This window comes from Sesamum indicum, linkage group LG5 (assembly GCF_026168435.1).
Source record: "Sesamum indicum cultivar Baizhima isolate 11 linkage group LG5, ASM2616843v1, whole genome shotgun sequence".
Lineage (NCBI taxonomy): Eukaryota > Viridiplantae > Streptophyta > Magnoliopsida > Lamiales > Pedaliaceae > Sesamum > Sesamum indicum.
The window spans coordinates 12,337,324-12,358,768 of record NC_142661.1 but is presented as its reverse complement, the minus strand read 5'-3'; the positions used below and the strand labels follow the sequence as shown (position 1 = coordinate 12,358,768).

The following is a 21,445-nucleotide window of genomic DNA, read 5'->3' as shown; positions in this document are numbered from 1 at the left end:
ATGAAGCAAGATCTCCTACTCTAAGGATTAAGGGGGCATCCTTCTTACTTAGAGTGGGGAGGACTGAATGATGGATATGGCCCAAAAGAGATGAATCCAAGAAAACTGCTAGGCCCAGATATAGGCCCGCCAGCCTAAGAGAGAGTCGGTTCGCCCAAGTCGCCATGCTTGACCCAAGAAGGGGACATCCTACCATTTGATTCAGCCTAAAGGGGAGGCCCACTAGGCCCAGCCCAATAGGGCATCCTCCACACCAAAGTCCAGTCAAGGAGGGGAACCTACTTTGTCAAATATGGCCTAAGGAGGAAACCCAGTCTGGAGGCCTTTCGAGCTAGCTTGGAGGAAGGAAGGCCCTCAAGAAGTTGAACTCCTCACCAGGTAGGAGTCTACACGAAGGAGTCCCCCTTCATCCGGAAGCTTAAGAAACGGATAAGGAGGAACCTTATCCACGAATCCCGCCTTTCTTGTTGGCCATGCGGATTCCCCTCAGCAGGACTCCTGGGAACTCCTCCTCTATAAATCGGGGAGGTACCCCTCGACAAGCATTTCTTCCAGACTCGAGAATTCCTTTTGTTGCTACTCTACTATTCTCATTTTGTGCTCTTACATACGGAATTCTCACTTGTATCATAATTTATTTTTATATTCATCCATTCCTAAATCCGAAATTAACTTAAATATAGGAGTGCTAACGTTTTGTTTTGCAGGTCCTCTGTCTCAAGTGCTTTCCCTCAATTAGCCAAATCCAACATTAAGATCCAAGAATTTGGATCCGTACTAAAATCACACGCATCATATATGTATTTATATTTGTATATATATATGTATATACATTGTTTTGTTTGTAGGTAAATCAAATTGTATTATATTATTGTAATTATATTTATTTGAACAATTATGTACAGATTTTTTTTCCTTATATAGTAATCATATATTTAATAAATAACTTTAGGCATATTCGTAGCGGATTAAGAATTTTTTTTGGATGTTTTATTTGGATAAATTTAAATAGATTATTTCAATTATACTATTTGAATTAATTTAGATAAATGTTATTTTATAAAGTATCTTAAAAAATTGTAAAATATTTCATTTAACTATAAAAATTTAGAGTATTTATCAACTAATAGCTAAAACAATACAGTTTTTTCCCATATAACAAAACTCGTATCCATCCAAAGCCAGAAAAGCAAACAAGAATTCATCAAGAAAAAAATCATTGAAATGACACCAGAGTTCAGTTTCTACTATTAAAAATAACTTCTCAATCTTCAGTCAGAAAAGCCTAAATCTTTGACAGTCTCCATTCCAGCAACACAAACCTACAAACCAATCAGTACAACCAACTCTTGCATTTGTCATGCTGCCCGTATGCGAACACAAGGATGTAAAGAAGATTGTCCAAGAGTAATTGGATTTTCTGTGGAACACAAAGATGCAAAGAAGATTCTCCAAAAGTAATTGGATTCTGCTCTCTTAGCATCTTTTTGCTTTCTTTCTTGCTATTTCTTTCACATAAGAACAGCTGTGCTTTCTTGAGCGGCGGACAGTGGTGCGTTCTTGACATGCGGACGGCAGCTGCAGGCGATGGCGGCCCTGACTCGTCAAACCAAACACATGGGCGGCATCAATGCGGCTGGCGGAGTCGTGCGTCTGCTAGAAGGGGTTTTTCTAGGCGGAAGGGGTGGCGATGGGAGCTGATTTAAGATTTATGAGTAACTGCAAAAAAACCAAAAAGAAAACGAAGACGGGCCAAAAATGAACTAAAGCACGCCTAGTCAAGGTGTGTTTTGAACAACCCAAACATCGGTTGTGTTTTGCGCATCTCAGGATGGGCCAAAAACAAAATAAAAATCAGTGTTATTTTCAAGAATTAAGGGACTCATGAAGATTATTCACACGTTCAATTGTCTAAAGATTTGAGTTTTCTTGTTCTTAAAGTTTGCAAAGGCAACTGTGACAATAGTATGACAATTTGGATTGCTTGTCGACTGTAGTTTTTTTTTTATATAATTATAGTCGTTTATGTGGTATTATAGATTAGGGTAAATTTAACAAACTATCCTGAGTTGGACTCTAGTTTTTTTGTTGTAATTATAGTCGTCACGTGGTATTATAGATTAAGGTAAACTGTATGAACTCAGTTGAAATTTGTCATACTTACAAATACCTCATTATTATTTAAAACATTATCAATACTATGTTGATTTTAAAAGCCGTTTAATAGTTGACTCAATCTGGTAATTTTAGTTAGAGTTGTATCCATTTTTGTGCAGTGAACTAATTAAATTGTCTTTTTTTGAATTATGATGTCATAGTTTACTTAATATATTATATAAAATATGGATCATAATATATCTAAAGACAAGATATATATATATGCTAGCGGTATACGATATATTTTGTGTTTGTAAAAATGTTTAAAAATTATAAATAATTGATATTCTTATTGATAAATTGATTATCAATTGTGTTTTAAAAAATGTTTAAAAATTATAAATAATTGATATTCTTATTGATAAATTGATTATCAATTCTGGGATAGTGGCTTCAAAAATATAAAAGTGCTAAAAGTTGAGAAAATTTAAGAGGCATTTAAGTAAATTCATTAAAAAAAAAAAACTAGAATTCTTATTGATTCCCCCTAAATCTTTCGTGGATGGAGCCCACAAGCAAGGCCCATCAATCCAACTGCCTCATCAGCAGGAAGGTAAGGATCATAGACTTACCTTCTACTTTATTTAACTGACAGACCCAAGAAACAAGTTCATTCCATCCTAACACATCATTATATAGCTAGACGAACACGTCATATAACTTGTCAATCATTAAGTCATGTCATACTATAAGATCTCCAGGTGACTCCAAGCGAAATGATAGCAAATGAGATGGATGTCAACGAGTAATAGATTCTCGAAAATCTCGACAAACCTAGCAAGATTTAGTTAACGTGGTATATCTCAATCAAATTAAGTGCAAATCTTACACGAATTTTTCAGTGTGTTAGCTAATTCAAAGAGCTTTCATATAGAACTATCTATAACAAACTCCAGTATCATGTTCTATACACGCTTATAAATAGAGACTTTGTGCAGTTATTTGGTAACATCAATTCTCAACTTCAAACTCTCACTTATTCTCTTATATCTCTCTCGATTTTTAAGTTGTTTTAAACATGTATTTTGCACTCCACACGAATATCTTATCACCATTCTACACCATTGTTCAGATTTTAATTCAAGTTCTCTTTATTTTTTTTTTGATAAAATTGTCACTGATTAAGCATCATAGTGCTAATTTTTATTTTGCAGGGTTAATCCTTATTGATCTTAGAATTTTCATTGAACGTTTTTCTACCTTTGTGGTATTGCCAAAAATCTAAAATACATCAATTATTATGACCAAATTTTATGAAATAGAAGGGATGAACTAAAAGGTATATTTGAATATTTAAAAGTACAACAACATAGTTTTGTTTTATAATTGTAAAGATATATCAAAGTCCGAGTTTGAACATTTATGGGAAGTGGAAAAGGTGAATTCAAAGGGAATCAGATGAAATGGGAAATTTTTTATCCAAATTAAATTTGACTAAATCAAACGAATCACAAAACAAATATAATATACTTGTCATGTAATTAATCACTTTTTTAAAATTATTTACCGATTCACACCGCCACAAGTATTATTTGTACTTTCCAAATATACTTATAATTCTTTATTTCTTCTCATGTCATGAAATAAAATCAATTATCATGAAATATTAACATAATCACATAAAAATAAAAAATAAAGAGAAAATAACATTTCAAGTTGTAACATTTTCCGTTAGCATCCATACAAACTACACTGTTTGTTTCAAAAAGAAAGTTGAAATAAAAATAGCACTCAATTGTCAATAATGCCAAATAAACGTATCGTTTAAGAATAATTAAGTATACTTATTATTAATTTATAACAACTGTTTTTGTAAGTGTCATTTCATAACATCAATATAATACGAAGAATATATATATATATATATATTGTTATTTATTTAAATTAATGATTGAAAGATATAAGTATAGGTAATAGTAATGCAGAAGTATCATATGAATTTTTATTGCAAACATTGTCCCGTCATCCACTCCATCCAACACACACCACACGTATATATCAAGCTGTTAAAAGATTTCCAGACATAAAATCTCCTCAGGGACTTTTTTTATTTAAAAAATAAAAATAAACTACAAGAAATTTTCCTGATGTTTGATATAATCATAAATATGCCGTCATTGTTTAAAATATTACAACTACCTCCTAATATTTAATGAATTATGTAATTTTTAAATAGTCGTATAAAATTGTCAACATTGCATTTACTGTATTTTTTGTTAAAAAGATTTAAAATGTATAAAAATCAAACGAGATGATGAAAAAAATTTAAGATTATAAAAAAATTATCAACTTAATCCATAAAAAAATTAAAAAAATAAATAATATAATTCTTAACCAACAAAGACATTTTGATCAATTTTACTAAAAAAACTAAATAAAAACCTAACAAATTGAGCTAATTGTTAAAGGACAGTGAAAATCAAAAGAACATTAATAATTTTCCAAACAAATAGTGAATATTCATAATTATACCAAATTTTTAAGAAAGATCGTTCTAGTTTATCTAAAAAATAATAAGAAGTTGAAAAATTATGTCGAAACACATGCTTAACAAATATTCTCTCTTTAGAATATTACAAGTAGTCTAGATGGATTGAACGTCGTATTTCCTCTTTGCACGTTCCAAAATATGAATCCATTCATGAAGATAACCTATATCTACAAAATAAAAATAAAAACAAACCACCATCCAAATTAATGTATTAGGTTAAACTTCTACCACGGTAGAGAAAATTTTATGTTTTTCCAGTTCCCATCCACTGCTCGATAAAAGGGTGCTTCACACATCTTATAGCTGATAGCATCTGTTAAACCTTAATTAAAAGTAAGTTCATTACAATTATAAAATGCTAGTAACAACTTTATAATATAGATGAAAAAATGTGTTAAAATCTTAAAAATAAATTATCAACTTTATTTAAAAAATCTTACAAACTCCTAATATCTATCTTACTTCTCGATTTTATAAAAAAAATTAAAAAATTCAAAAAACATCTTTTAAGCTGCCAAACATCTTATACGATATTTTAAAGAGATTATAAACTCAGCCTGAACTCCTTCTTTAAGTAAGTTTACATATGAAGAGAGAACACTGAAAACCCCCGTTTGGTTGGTTGGTAGGACTGGAACTAAACCGAGAACCTAATTGTCAGGAAATTAGTTCATTTGTTTCTACAAGTACACAAAACACTATACACATTTTTAAGGGAAAAAACATACAGACAAGGCGTTGGTCGCAGGGAAACGCGATACACATTTTAAAGGAAAAAACAGAACAAATAGCCCAAGGAAAATAATGCATCTCAGCACAAGATAATGATAGGTTCAGGTTGCAAGTAAAAGCGTTAAAAGAATAACAAGCGCGGTTTAGGAATGTTTCGACGTGCAGGAAAAAAAAGCCAAACAAAGAAGCTACTTGAGCAGATTACAAACAGTTGAAAGTAAGATGTAACTCAATTCAATGTATAACATCCATCGGAAGAGCAGGGGACATGTAAGCTAATTAAAAGCTCTTGCTAACGAACACTGAAATCACATTATAACATAATCAGGAACAATTTGCCAACACAATTACCTTTTCTCAAGGTGAACAAGGGGGGATACAAGAGAAGCACCAAAGATTTCAGCCTCACAACATTATATAAGTGGTGATATAAACAGAGCTCTTTCAAATTTCGCATTTAACAATAGGGCAACTGAGCCATATTTATAAGACAAAATACTCCTTCTGAAGCATTTACAGGATTGTACAACATTGATTCGTTTTCTTCGCCTGCTTGTAAAACATCTGTTTCAGAATTCAAGAAAGTTGTAATGTCAGAACAATAGATTGAGTTTGGAAGCTCGAGTGCAGATCAAAGTAATAGTCTTGTTCTATAATTGTAGCAGAAGACCTCTGAATAATTAATTTAAGCATGTCATGAACAAAAGTACAAGTAGCATTTATTTGGAGAACAAATTCTAGATTGTATGTTATTAAAACAATATCATTCAACATCCACACTCAAACAACTCAAACTTCCAACTAGGTTGGCCACTCTTAATCTGTCTCGGCTTGAGATCCTAAATATTCACACTTTCAGCTCAATCATGAATTAGATTTTTCTAGATTAAGGTCAAGCCTGACAAGCTCTAGGCCCAAGCTTGGGAAGCCACCTACTAAGCTTTAGCTCGAGATCAAGCCTATTTCAGCTCAAGCTTGACTCACAAAATTTTCCCCATTCAAAATAAAGACAAATCTGAAAAACCTAGAAGCACAGGTGCTAGCAATGTTCCCAATTTTACCAAGCGTGCGTAATGTTTATAACAGAAACAAATTAGTGTTTTGCCAAGAAGAGTGGCTGCAAGATGAGTACGGAATAAAGCATTTCTTTCCAATTCTTAGAAAATAAAACCAAAAGAGAGGTATCCCAAGTGGAACGAGAGCCAAGACACAATAACAAATTTTACGCAATTAGACTCAGCAGCAGCTAGCAACTAGCACCTAGATGACATAAAATTCAACTGATTTCTATTATGACACCATGAACTAAAAATTTTCATTAGCAAATCATTAAAAAAAGTTCAAGGGCTCCAGAAATCCAAACTCCAAAGCTGAAACAAATCTGTGCCAACTATAGTCTGTGAATCTTGATCACAAAAACCAGATGGGCTTTCTCTGCAGATACACTCAAAATACATCACATAAAATCAGAACGGAACAAACCTGAGAAGCAGCGCTTAGATCTGAACTCTTCTCAACCAAACTGTCCAGCTTCTCACCTCGTGCTAGGACACTGTCGATGGTCTTGTGCTGAGATAAAGGCCGAATGTATATTATATAATGGCTAACATGTTAAAAAGGAATAGAAACAAAGCAAGTGAGAATTGATGCATCAATTAGGCACACTGCTTAAATCAAACAGTTCTTTCGCATCTGTAAATCATAAGCACATACTTGTTAGCTTATTTATACATATAGTGATTTAGGTAACTACTTGGCGTTGCTGATACAATTTGCATCAGCTAGTAGACATCCCAGAAGATATATCTACTTGGGCATCACCATTTGGAACCTTCTAACTTAAGCTTCTGAAAACATCCAAGGGGCTGAATATTTAGGAACTCCAACTCTTATCATAAACAAATCTGCACTATACAAATATAAACGGGGCAAAAAAGCACAGCCACAAACAACCATATTCATTTCAACCCAGCAGCTACAATGTCTTTGACACATATGGTCTTCCATACTCGTAAATACTTATATATAGCACATAAAATGGGGAATATGCGATCAAGATACTTGATTGACAAAAAGTGGTATCTTGGAAGATAAAGTGGGGAACCTGTGCTTATTTTTTCCTAGCAAATTTCCATTGAACAACTTAGAGATATTTAAAAAAGCCTATCCTGCAGGAGGCAGTTTAGCTACTTTTTTATAGAACCCAACACTTGTTTTTCCTGCTTACCAATATTCAAGCTGCAGGACATGCATTGACACAGTTCTGCCAGTTCTTAATTTCCATGAAATCCCTTTATTCCATCAACCAGGTTCTAAATACATGCTTCATCAGTTTGTAGCAAACCCTCTCGAGATACATCGATATGTATGTAATGCAGAATATCTGCATTATTTTGTCTCTTCCTGGATCCTTCCGGCCGCAGATTTTCCATGACTAAGTGAGTGATTATTTGATGCCAGAATCGATACTTCTGATTTGAGGAGTAGGTCCCACTAGGCTCTACTTGTAATCAATGACACAAAATGATTGAAGAGAAATGCAGATTCATACGAATCCTTAGCGACTCACTGAGACGATAACTTATTTACAAAGAGTTGAACTGTGAGTGGTCAGTGATTGACAAGCCGAAAATATACATATTCAGCCATTTGTCATGCCCAGAACAAGCATTATAACTAGGATAATCTGATCATCTTCTGCTCAAATGAAATGTCAACTTCTTAATGATTATTCCTACAACATTTACAACCTTGCACCAAACTGATGAAATCATAAATAAGAAATAACCTGAAACCTCCATAAGCTGGGAGAACCAGCAAAGTAGCACAAAGGACAAACTTCAAAAAGATTATAGTCCTCCATTTCTCTTCTATGACTTTCACTTTTTAATCTTTCCTTGAACTAAAAAATATACAGTATATTTTACCAAACCAGATAGTTCATAAAAGAAACACTTGATTTTGAATGCCAATTACAAGACATTAGCTAACAGGCACGGGCAAATTGTTCAACAAGATGAGCAACAGCTCTATGGGTGTCGAAGGCTTTTCCACAAACTTGGAGAAGAGTACTTACAAGAATAATTTTAGTTTCATCCAATTCCCGCTGAATTTTCAACAGCTTGTCAGCCTCAGCAGGGTCCTAAAATGTCCGAAGATAAGAAGTTGAGAAACTATGATATATATAAATGGCAAGAGAGAACAGAGTGCCTACCTAGGGAAAGCACCACAAACCATTCTCATCAACAATCATGCATGCTTCCATTTTCCTAACCAAATGGAAAGGGACTTAAATACCTGAAATTTGGTAAGTGCCTCACTTAGATAGGGCCACTGTTGAGAACTGTCAGCTTGGATGGTTTTCCACGAATCACCAAAATTCTTTTGATATTCCTCCAAGACCTTCAAAGCAATCAAAGTTTGTCGCAATCAGTTAAAAAGAAAACTTCCCTACCGTGAAAATACAACAAATTCTCACTATACTATGACACAAATAGAGCCCACATACCTGGTTGAGCAATGAAAATGCACTTCGGACAGGATAGTGATCATCCATAAAACCCAATGCACACAAGCCATTTTGGTTGTACGAGTGAACCTTGTATTCTGTTCCCAAATGATACAACAATGTCAATTTGGCTCATTAATTGAATAACCTTACAGAACTATTCGATACAACTGGAACACAAAATAAAGTGTTCCCAGAAAACACTCTGCATCATTTCACTACTCATGTAACTCAAATTGTCTAAATCTGACAATATAATCACCATAGATGAACTTAAACAGTTATAGGGTAAAACTTCGTGTCTGCTCCCAGAACCAAAAAACACCAAATTCCAAATATAAATCAGCACAAAACCGCCACAAGCAGAGAGCCTTGAGTAATCCTCAACTTTCCTCTTGGTCAACTAGAGTAATGGTTGCTCATCCCCCTATCTAAATGTAACATCATATACTATTGATCCTTCCATCCTACCAACAGTACTACACCTCAACAATCTTGATGAGAAGAATGTCGTTCGAAACAATCTTGCCTTAGACATTATAAATAAGAATATCAAATCGATCAAACAACAAACAGACCTAGCAAACCAACACGCAACAAATCAGATAGGATTTCTTTCTGGTCCCAGTTCAAGTGGAAACAGAACAATCACAAAGAAAAATCATTTCCACTAAAACTTTCAATTTAATAGAGACAAAAAGAATTATCAAATCAAAAACAGCTAAAACTTCCTGCCTAGATAGCCTAGTTGAAGAGCAAAAAGAATAATCCAGAACATGAAAAGCAAAATTCCCAAGTAATTTATTGATAGCAAAAACACCAACAACTGAAATCTGCAACAATAAAAATCCCAACAAACCAAAGGATCCATTAAAAATTAGCAAAAGCAAACAACAATCAGAACAAAAGAAAAGCCACAAATAATTATCGAAAAACCCTAACCCACAGAAATCAAAATCCAGAAACGCCAATTCAACCAAACAAAACACAACCCAAAGAACAAATAAAATAGGAAAACTCGAAGAATCACATCGGATCGGACCTTCATGCTGTACCGACTGCCGCTGGCCCGGCGGCGTCCGTTTAGCTACGGTCCGACCCACGAAAACAATGAACTCCTTAACGCTGGGCCGTTGAAAGAACCCGAAACTGCTTAGATCCGACGCGTTCGCCAAAATAACCGGGTCCGCACCCTCCGGAGTGCATTTCAGCACCATCAATGCCGTGATCTTCACCATCCTCTCCTCCCTTTCCCTCTTTTTACTCCTTTCTGTTCTAATCAACAAAAGATTTGCAATAAATATGAGATAATTCTCCTCTCTTACAACAAAATCAATCTCTACCCTATCCGGTCAACAAAGACCAAAAACCCAGCAAAACCAAAAAAGTTTTATGTATCTATCGTATTGCTCGCTATACCCCTCTTTTTCTCTCTCTGTCTACATATATGTATACATAATATTATGTACACTCTTTATTGTTTATGATTTGAAATGGGAAAAGTGCGGATTGATGGATCCGATGCTTCGCGATGGGGTTCTCAAAACTTACGCAATGTAACCTTTTAGCCATTAACTAGCCCCCAACTCACTACCCACAACTAAGGGTTTCTCAATAAACGTCAGCTTGCAAAATAGGGGTCAAAATTTTTCATACTTGAATTAATATATGAACTAGAAAAAAACAGTATGAAGAAGGGATCGTTTATTTTTGTGTTAAATATATAGTTGATATGGATCACCTGCATAAAATATGGAATATAAAAGTTTAATAATTTTAATTAATACTTATTCGATTTGATAAAACGTGGAGCAGGATCAGATTATACACTTTAAAGTTAAATAAATCATCAAGTTTTATTCAGAGTTTGATGAATTATTAGTTATCTGCTATTTCTTGTAATAAATTATGGATAAGGGTAGATTAGAGATCCAATCCACCTTTATCCGGCCTTGTAAACGGCCCCTTATAAATTAGAAATAATTACATCCCTCTCTCCTGAGGTTTGGGGTAATTATACGTAGACCTTCTATGGTTTAGTAAATTAAATTTAACACATTCGAGATTTGCATTCGTCTAATAAATAAGTTCCTCGTTAGTCAAAATTCATCAATTTTATTGATATTAATAAAAAATTTTGAATGAAAATTGATATTTACCCTCTATTGACTATTTATTGATTTATTGCAGGTCAAGCGTTTTAATAATCAGTCAACTGAGGATAAATATCAATTTTCATTTAACTCTTTTGTTAATATCAGCAAATTCGATAAATTTTGACTAACGACGGGACTTACTTATTAGGCAAAAATAAATCTAAAAAATGCTAGATATAGACCAAACCTTATGGGTATGGGAGTGTAACTATCCCTATAAATTATGTGGCGGAGTGTTAATGTTGTTGGATCCCTTCTTAATTGAGGGAGTCTAAAAGACACGCATGGATGATAAAAAGTTATTTTGGGAACTCTTCAATAATTATTTAAGGAGAAAAATCTAGAGACCACCCTTTGTGATAATAGGAATGTTCAAAAAATCTCCTATGAAAATTAAAGAGTCAAATACCCCCTTATGATATAAAATAAAGTTCGAAAAATCCCTCCGTATGAAAATTGGGCCACACGCACTTTGATTGTGATTTTGCTATGAAAGTACTTTTATTTTTTATATTTTTGCCCTTCTCTCACATTTAATATATATAATATTATATATTCATTAATACTAAAATATTATTTTTAAAATAATTATTTAATTATTTATATAATAAAATATTATCTTAATTAAATTAATTAAAAATAAATTATATATAAAAAAACAAGTAGCAGCGGCGTCTTCGTCACCGCTGGGCGACCGCGTCGCCCTCCATTTCTAGGCGACGTCGGTCGCCCAGATGGGCAGTGGGGCGAGGAAAGGGCGGGGTTGGAGGCGAGAGGGGTGGGGATGGGGGGTTATAATTATTCTTTTGAATTTTTTTTATAAATTATAATTATATATTATAAATTAAAATAGTTATATATTAATAGGCCTAGTTTGACCGATTGTTAGAAGGGGTATTTTAGTCATTGTTTCTAAAAAAATAGGTTCAAATTGACCAGGGGGCGGTGTGATTATTTATTCATAACATATGGGTGATTTTTTATATTAAAAATTTCATAAAAGAATTTTTACTACTTTGATATATCACAAGAAGTCAAAATGAATTTAACCCATTATTTAAGTGTCTTGAAAATCTTAACCAATCCCACTATAAATAGAAGAGAAATGGTGTGCTTCATACACACCAAGTAAGAGAGAAATCCACTTTGATTGAAAAAGTTTGAGAAGTCTTCATATCTCTCAAACTTGAATGAATGACCCACAAAATAATGAGAAAAATTCTATTTTAATCCATCCATTTAGATGGGAATTTCTTTGTGTTGGAGGGATCGCCAAATATGAATGTGTTAATCTCAATAAATGTGCTGTCAAATTTTCAAAAATTTAAGTTCCAAAACTTGGATTTATTTACTTGTTACTTTGAGAGCTTTTTTTTTGTTTTTTTTTTTTTTTTTGCGTTTTCACCAATCTATGTATGATTGTTTCGTATTTATTTAATTTATACACACTTATATGAAATTCTGTATTAAGAAAGCTAAATTAAATTGTAACTTTTTGAACAATTTAAGTAAGTTATATTCACTTTAAAAATCACTATTTGATGTTGAGTAATTGATTGTACAAATGATAGAACAAAAATATTTTTTTTGAGGAAAATAGAAATACAAAATTCGGCCAATTCAATGATATTTAAAAATCTAAGTCACTCTGACAATGAAGAAATTCTTTCTTGTGGTGGGTGAAAATAAACATATGATAAATAAAAAAGTGAAAAATAAAAACTGAGTAAACTCTAAGTCAAATTCTAAAAAAAATATTTTTTTTAAAAAAAGGTAATTACTCACTCGATTAGCGTCAATCGAGCCTATATTGGAATAGGTTTTCTATTTTGTTGGGATCCCCAACTTTTTACTCTAGGCACCGTGTGTCCTAACAGTGGTTTGATGAGTCCATTTTAGAGGCATATCGTGGTGACGAGTGTTTTTCTTTGTGGAAACTTCACGTATCATCTTGGTATTGGGCTTTTTAGGGTTTGTTTTGTTTTTGTATACTACATCTTAACTAACATGATTCGACTAATTTCAGACGATTGAACTCACAAAATTTATTTGATTATGGGCATCACTCGAAAACCATATGTTATCACTTAGAATTGCAAAATATTAACACAAGTTGAAACTATTTTCACAAAAAAATAAAAAATGTACAAATGCCAATCATTTTCTTAACGAAAATATATATTTGAGATTTCTTCTAGAATTATTACGTGGATGTAAAAAATATATATATTACATTTTTCAATCATTTTCTTCAAAAAAAAATAATAATAATATGACGCGGTTAACATATTCAACGACGTTTCCAAACACATCACCATTTACGTACCACTTTTCAATTTCACAATACAAAAATAAAATCGTCCATTAGCTGGGAAGAAAACGAAGCATAGAAATTTCAAATCTCTTTGTTAGTCCTTCATTTTTATTTTTCACTTCATTTTAATTCATCATCTTTTTAAAGTTGGAATTTCAAAAATTTGCCGACAACCAAAGGGACACAATAAACACATTCTCGTCCATCAGTCCTCAAAGTGGAAAACAGGTAAAGTCTATATGTTGCACAATAGGGCCCACGCGGAACACCACCATCCAATGCCAGCCCAATTTCTTGGAGTTAATAGTTTAGTTGTAGAAACACGTTTGAGGTGTGTATAATTTAAATTTTTATTTATTTTATATAAATAAGAGTGAAAATAAGATAGAAAATGATAAAATAAAATAGAAATAATTATACTCTTCTCCCTTGAGGTATGTTGTAATTACATCTAGATCCTTTGTGATTTGAGAAATTACATCTAGTATCATTGGGGTTTGCTTTTATCTAATAAATAAGTTCATCCGTTAATTAAAATTCATTGAATTTGTTGATGTTAACCAAACAATTGAATAAAAATTTATATTTACTCTCGATTGACGTATTGCGAGTTAAATAATTTATTCAGGATAAAAATTGAAAAGTTAATTTATTTTGACAGTTATCACACCAAAATAATAAACTTTCAAAAATACCCTTGAGCACGTTGAACGATTAAGGGATAAATAATTTAAAAAGTATAAAAAAAATTACAGAATTGAGGTGAATTTTAATTTGTTATAGAAGTGAGCAACACCGTTTTCTCAAAATACGGTGCTGACAATTTTTTTTTTCAAAAAAAATTAAATTTCATATCATCGTGATCTATAATCGCAGTGATGCTTTTGTAATTAAAAAAAAAATTTAAATTTCATGTCATTGTGATCTATAATCGCAATGATGCTTTTGTAATTAAAAAAATAAAAACTGCTGTGTCGCCCTCAAAACTGCCGCCACCTTCTCTCTAAAATTTCAGCACCGTCACGGCACGTTGTCAGCTGCCACACATACCGTTTGACTCCCCTTGATGAGACGAACATTTTCCCTCAAATAATTTCAAATTTTATCAACTGTAGATAATGTGCTTTTAACACGACCAACGCACCTTCCCGCTGTTGATTCGCTGCTACCCGAGCGACCCACTATCGCGGACCACCACCATTAGACTCGCATCGACCTAAAGGTTCTAACAAGACTAGCCTTGCTCAATTTTATCAAGTATTTATTGAGATCTGAAAATTTGAAGATTTTTTTGCCGAAAACATTCTCGCTGAAGCTGTTTGTCGTCATTTCTCTACCGTTAGAACAAATCACGGTCTAGACCAACTCCGTTCGAACACTCTTTACCAGACGATTCCAACGGGACCAGTCTTGTTCAATTTTATCATGTATTTGTTGAGATTTGAAAATTTGAAGCTTTTCCACCATGGACGTTCGCACTAAAGCTGTTTGCCATTGTTTCTCCGCCGTCAGGATGAATCACGGCCTGAGACCACCGCCTTTCGAATCCTCTCATCCAGATTCCAACGAGATCAAGTTTGCTCATTTTCGTTAATGATTCACCAAGATCCAAATCTTTGAATTTCTCCTACTTTGACCACATTTTTTTTTAATTTCTGTAAGAACCACGGTTCAAATCGCGGTTCTTAGTTTTTTTTGTTTTTTTTTAATTACAAAAGTGTCACCGCGATCATGAAATTTAATTTTTTTTAAAAAAAATTGTCAGCGCGGTGTCTATAATAAATTGAAATTCACTCCAATTCTATAACTTTTTTTTACATTTTTTAAATTATTTCTCCAAATCAAGCTTCCCCCTCTCTCTCCCTCTTTCTCTCCCCCCCCCCCCCACACTTATCTACGTCTCAAAACCTCTTCTCTTCCCCCCACCTCTTTCTCTCTCTCTCTCTCTCTCTCTCTCTCTCTCTCTCTTCAAACACACTCACGTCCGAAAATCTCTCTTCTCCCCATTCCCCTCTCTCTTTCTCTGTCTCTCTCTCTCTCACTCACACTAAAAACCCTCATTCTCCCTATTTTTATCCCTTTTCATAACCCGTCCAAAACCTCTTCTCAAGAGCACGATAACATACTCAACGACTATGTGTCTGCAATACCGTCTTCTTCATCAAAGTTCTGAGGAGAAATTGCTGGCAGTAGAGGACTTCGAGAATTAATTGAACCCTCTATAATGGTTTGAGATCAAATTTAATGAATTAACCAGAAAGGAGGTGGGAAATTAGAAAAAACATAGCAATGAGGAAGAAGAAGAAGACTGATATTTCATTCATGTGTTCTCTATCTCACGGCCATTGCATTTACATATAATGGGGACAAAAATTCTTAATTAAAAGATGGAAATATGTTTAAGAAATTGCAGAAAAAAAAGAATGGCAGATTGTCCTGCTCATCTGTCATTGGCACCTGTCTTCTTCACAAGGACACAAAAGGCAGCAGCTGGTTTTCTTCTCTAGGCAGGCATGCTCCCCAGCCGTCCACGTGGCAGCCCCTGGTTCGCTCATGATCGTAACCTTTAGACGAAAAAATTCCCAATTGCAATGTGCCCTAATCAGCCTCCAAACAACAGCGTATCATGCAAGGGAATTCCATTTTCTCCCCAATTTAATCCCGCCCTCAATTGCATGACTCTCATTTAAACTCTAGATCAAACGGTCTCCTCCCAAAGTTGCATTTCCAGCTGCAAATGCGACATTGCTCTTCCCTTTTGGAGATCCTTGCCCCCAAAGATCAAAACCAGGGAACTTGGCTGCAACTTCATAATAATCCTCCCAGGTAGCTTGATTTGGGGACGAATGAGACCACTGGATAAACACCTGAGGAACACCAGCATTATTTCTAGGGATTAAACGCCTCGCGAGGATTGCTGTAGGGTAACTTTTGAACACCTCATCCTCAAGTTCTGGCAGGTTCACCGAGGGAAAGTAGTTAGCCCTTATCTTTTTCTTTAACAAGGAAACATTGAAGACTGGATGTATTATTGAACGCAGGGGAAGTTCTAGTCTATAAGCAACCTTTCTAATCCGTTCAACCACCTTGTAGGGGACATAGTATTTAGCAGATAGCTTGAGCTTCTTCCTGAGAGACACAGAAGTTTGTCTATAGGGTTGGAGCTTCAAGAAGACCTCATCCCCCATCTCAAACTCTCTTTCTGTTCTTTTCTTATCAGTGTAGTGTTTCATTCTTTGTTGAGCTTGATGGAGGTTGTCGTTCAATAGCTGCACTGTTTTAACTCTTTCTTGCATCAACCCATTTACCCAATGTGGTGGCTTTGTAAATAAGGTCCAATTGACGACTGTTGTGGAGGGTAACCATATAACGCTTGAAATGGTGTTGCCCTTAGGCTAGTATGGAAGTTGGTGTTAAACCAAAACTTAGCAAGAGTTAGCCACTAAGCCCATTTCTTAGACTTTTGATGACACATGCACCTTAGATAATACATTGATCACCCTCTCAGTTTGACCATCACTTTGAGGGTGATAAGTCGAGGACATGTCTAAGGAGATCCCTAATAAAGTGAATAGCTCCTTCCAGAACTTGCTTGTGAATACTCTATCTCTGTTTGTGTCTATGCTTACACGAAGCCATGCAGTTTATAGATGTGACCAAAGAAAAGTTTGGCAATTGTAGTGGCTGTATAGGGGTGTTTGATGGCTAGGAAGTGTGAATACTTAGTCAATCTATCAACAACCACAAGGATAGAGTCCTTACCTTCAGAGTTTGGAAGCCCTTCAATGAAGTCCATGGAAATGCAAGAGACCATGCATGTTTTGGAATAGGTAATGGCTACAGCAAACTTGGATAAGGTAGGTGTTCATGTTTGGTTCTTTGACATATTTCACATTTTAACCCATGTCTCAATGTCACTCTTTATGGTAGGGCAATAGAAAAGGGACTTAACCCTTTGATAAGTCCCATTAATGCTAGAGTGACCTCCTAATGCAACATCATGTAAGGATTTGATGATCTTCTCCCTTACTCCCCCATGGCTACCAATATAGATTCTGTTTCCTTTTCTTAGGATTCCAACTTCATAATTGTAATCAGAACAAGAAGAAGGATCCATCACCTTGGCTTGGAGGATGGTTTGAAATAAGGTGTTTCCCTCATAGGTGCCTTGCACCTCTTGCATCCAGGTGGGAATGTGAGTAGTGATGGCTTCCAAGCAAGCTCCATTAAAAGGCATCAACAACATGATTATCCTTCCCTTTCTTATACTGAACTTCATACCTGAGGCCAAGCAATTTTATCACCCCCTTTTGCTGCAACACTGAATCAATCCTCTGGTTCAATATATACTTAAGGCTCTTTTGATCAATTTTAATGATAAAGTGACTTCCCTATAGATAATGCTTCCATTTGGTGATAGCTAGCAATAGAGCTAGAAACTCCTTCTCATAGATTGACATTCCCAGGTTCTTTGGTGCTAGAGCTTTGCTGAGATAAGCTATGGGCTAGCGTTGTTGCATAAGAACTGCTCCAATTCCATTGCCACATTCATCAGTCTCTATTGTAAATGGCTGTGAAAAGTCTGGCATGGCTAGGAAAGGGGTTGTTATCATGACCTCCTTTAGTTGATTAAAGGCTATTTCTGCCTCCTCACACCACTTGAAAGCATCTTTTTTCAGTAAGGATGTTAAGGGCTTACTGATAACCCCATAACCTCTAATGAATTTCCTGTAATATCTTGTAAGACCTAAGAATCCCTTAAGTACCTTGACATTAGTAGGGGTAGGCCAATTAACCATACACTCTATTTTTTGAGGGTTTGTAGCAACACCTTCTAGTGAAATAATGTGGTCTAAGTACCCCACTTTCAATTGAGCAAAGGAGCACTTGCTTCTCTTAGCATAGAGCTGATTTCTTTTCAATAATTCCATAACATCCCTGATGTGGCTCAAATGCTTCTCCCATGTCTTACTATAGATAAGAATATCATCAAAGAACACAAGGTCTTAGGGGTGGATTTCTGGCTTGAGGCCTGAAAGGGAGTTTAGGTGCTGGATTTTATGAGTTTGGTGAGCCCTCTTCAAGATAGCATTTATAGTGTACTCTTGTTTTCTAGCTAGGATCACTGCTTGATTTAAGGAAGTAGGACCACAGGTAGATACAAATGATTTTACCTCTTCCTTCAACCCACTGATGAACTTCATCACAAAGAAGTCCTCTTCCAAGTTCTTGTTAAAAATGAGCATTTGATCCTTGAGTTCTTCAAATCTTTCCAAGTAGGCATTGACAGTGGTCTCGTGGTGGAGTTTATTGAACTCTGTCATTACCCTTTCACTGTCCAAATCCTCAAACCTTTCAAGCACACTCACTACTAGCTCATCTTGAGTGTGAAACTCCTTCCTTTGAACATACCCCTGGTACCAAAGTTCTGCCTTGCCCTGCATATAGATAGAAGCCATAGCTACGTTCTAGTCTTCAGGGATAGGAATTAGCTGGAAGTATCTAGTGCACCTTCGAACCCAGCTTCTTGCATTTTCCCCATCAAAGTAGGGGAACTCCAACTTGTTTAGTGCACTGTAAGTTCCAGAATTTGTTTAAGTTTGTGTTTCCTGCCTAGGAACATGGCTAGCTTCTTGTCTGAATGAGTTGTGCACTGCAGCTCGTGATGAGGATCCCTTTTCAATGGATGCTGTCAACCCTTCTCCTAGAATGGACTTGTTCATATTATAGTGTTGCAATTGCTCCACTACACTCTGCAGCTGCTGTTGGACCATTATTAGGCTATGTTCTACATTTAATACAGAAACATGTAATCCTTCTTGCACTTCCATAACCTGGTCCAACTTGCTATTCAGAAGTCCACAAAACCATTGACCTTCTTTCCTTTCTAGGCTTTCGGCCAAGGCGATTTTTTTGCTACCAATTCGAGACCAAGCTTCGGCTGCTGCTATCGATTTCGCTGCTGTCGCTCCTGTCTTTCTTTTTGGTCTCGCGTCTTCGAACCTACCGTAACTTTTTATTGCTAGTAGAGTGACCTCGTTCCTGGCCTACTCGTCGATGGGCCTTGGCATTGCTTGTTGGCTTTCTAGCTGCTCACTCAGTCCCTTGCTTCTTTGCTATTTTAGCTCTCCTTTCAGTTTCACTTACTATACCGATAGGTAATATTTTTTCTTTCTTTCCATCTCCGCATAAAGGAAAAATAGTGAGTTCGAGTCATGGACCGGATTGGTACCCGCCCCACAGGGGGACCCTCGGAGAAGCGGAGTGAGTGACTTATGGGTATGGGGCACGTATGGGCCTTTGACGTAGGGTGAGCGAGTGGTTATATGGTCTACGATTAGCCCCGTACTCCAAAAAAATATGTTTTTCGTCTTCACTTGCTTGCCTCCTTGCCCTTTCATCCATGAATAGTATGTCGATTTTCTTTTGGGCTTCTTGTATTTCCTTTAATCGAGTTCCGTCTGCCACTTTTTTGTGACTTTATGTGATTTTAGGTTCAACGATTGAGTGGCTTTGAGGCCAAATGTAATGGTTTGAGATCAAATTTAACGAATTAACCAGAAAGGAGGTGGGAAATCGGAAGAAACAGAGCAATGAGGAAGAAGAAGAAGATTGATATTTCATTCATGTGTTCTCCATCTCACAGCCATTACCTTGTATTGAACCAACATATTTATCAACTCATGAAAACTTTTGTCAAGCCTATTTATGTTTTAGTTGACGATAAATGGGTAGAATGAGGGAGGAAGAGACTGAAGGATCACATCAATTTACGTCTCCTCTTTTTAAGATCAACATGGAGGTCTTTTAGTTTCATCACAAGGGGATAGGATCACCACTCCATGCTTTTTTACAGACGACCGTTCAATGATTCTAGCACCGAAGAATGCCTTGGTCACAACATATCTAATATGCCTGTCTAATACTGTATAAGTATCTTTCACGTGGAGCATTATCGACTTAATATCATCATGCCTTTCGTACTGTATCTGGATCTGTTAGTCATCGATGCCAATTAGATGCCGGACCTTTTGGTTATCCTTATATGTTCCATCTTTGGGATGCTTGTTTCAAACCATAGATGATCTTTGGAGATGGAATACCTTATGCTCTTCACAACTACAGTAAATCCCTCTGGCTGATCCATATAGATCTTTTCCTTAAAAAAACCGTTAAGGAAAGCTGTTTTCACATCTATCTGCCATACTTCATAGTCATACCCATTGCTATGGCAAGAAAAATCCATGGACTTAGCCATGGCTACGAGCGAAAACTTTTGCTCAAATCAACCCTGGGTTGCGGAGTATATCCTTTTGCCACAAGCATGGCCTTGAAGGTTGTCACCTCCCCATCAGCACCAATCTTATGTTTAAAAACGTACTTGCACCCAACGGCCTAAACATGTTGGAATAGGTGACCAAAAGCCAACTAGATTGGCATGAGAACTATTCAAGCAATTTGGTTCCAACGAATATGGTAAGTATTCGTCTTTTGCACACGTATCTATGGTGCTTACCAAATTACATCAAGCACTGTTTGACGTTACAACAGATGCCCACAGACCACTTTAACAACCGTCCAATAGTTGGACTGCGCATTGGATGACAGCCTTGAAATCAACTACCAAAGGTTGGGTCTAAAATGTTTCAAGTCGAGGACCTTGAGAACTGGCATCCAGTGTCCTATGGGGACTTGCATTAAGAGTCGCATTCATTTGATTAGTGTTGAATTTCGTCGACGACAGATGTGGGACGTCTATGCGATCTTAGTGGATCAATTGGCTAGGTGTCTCGACTGGACTGACTCATTGGGATCATCATACGGAAGCCTTGGAGGCTTGATAGGTATGACTCGAATCTCCTGCTCCGATAGTACGAGAATAGTCCTCAGACTTGAGGAATCACAGCAGTCACGTGCATAAAGTGATTGAATCTTGGGTCTATCCGAGAGGTGACTGTGTCACAAAAATGATCATCATCAGGCTTATCCAGTGCAGTTAGAGTATGTAGCGAGGATGGTGAGTTCCAAGAAGAGGATCCATCCCCTGTCAAAACGTGATAGAGGTATCTCTTATATACTTGGAGATG

General features: G+C 35.6%; 2 protein-coding genes across 2 annotated transcripts; both read right to left on the bottom strand.

The window, feature by feature from the left end:
• Positions 1-5,673: 5,673 nt before the first annotated feature.
• Positions 5,674-10,452, bottom strand: LOC105162289 (VAMP-like protein YKT61). The gene is made up of 6 exons (XM_011080294.3): positions 9,931-10,452; positions 8,889-8,986; positions 8,678-8,782; positions 8,457-8,522; positions 6,863-6,949; positions 5,674-5,944 (listed from the first exon to the last, which is right to left on the bottom strand). Exons 1-6 carry the CDS (start codon positions 10,124-10,126, stop codon positions 5,894-5,896), a joined length of 603 nt encoding a protein of 200 aa, XP_011078596.1. The 5' UTR covers positions 10,127-10,452; the 3' UTR covers positions 5,674-5,893.
• A 5,599-nt stretch (positions 10,453-16,051) lies between these two features.
• On the bottom strand, positions 16,052-16,546 carry LOC148788132 (uncharacterized). Its single transcript, XM_088880366.1, has one exon. It carries the CDS (start codon positions 16,544-16,546, stop codon positions 16,052-16,054), a length of 495 nt encoding a protein of 164 aa, XP_088736492.1.
• Positions 16,547-21,445: the final 4,899 nt, after the last annotated feature.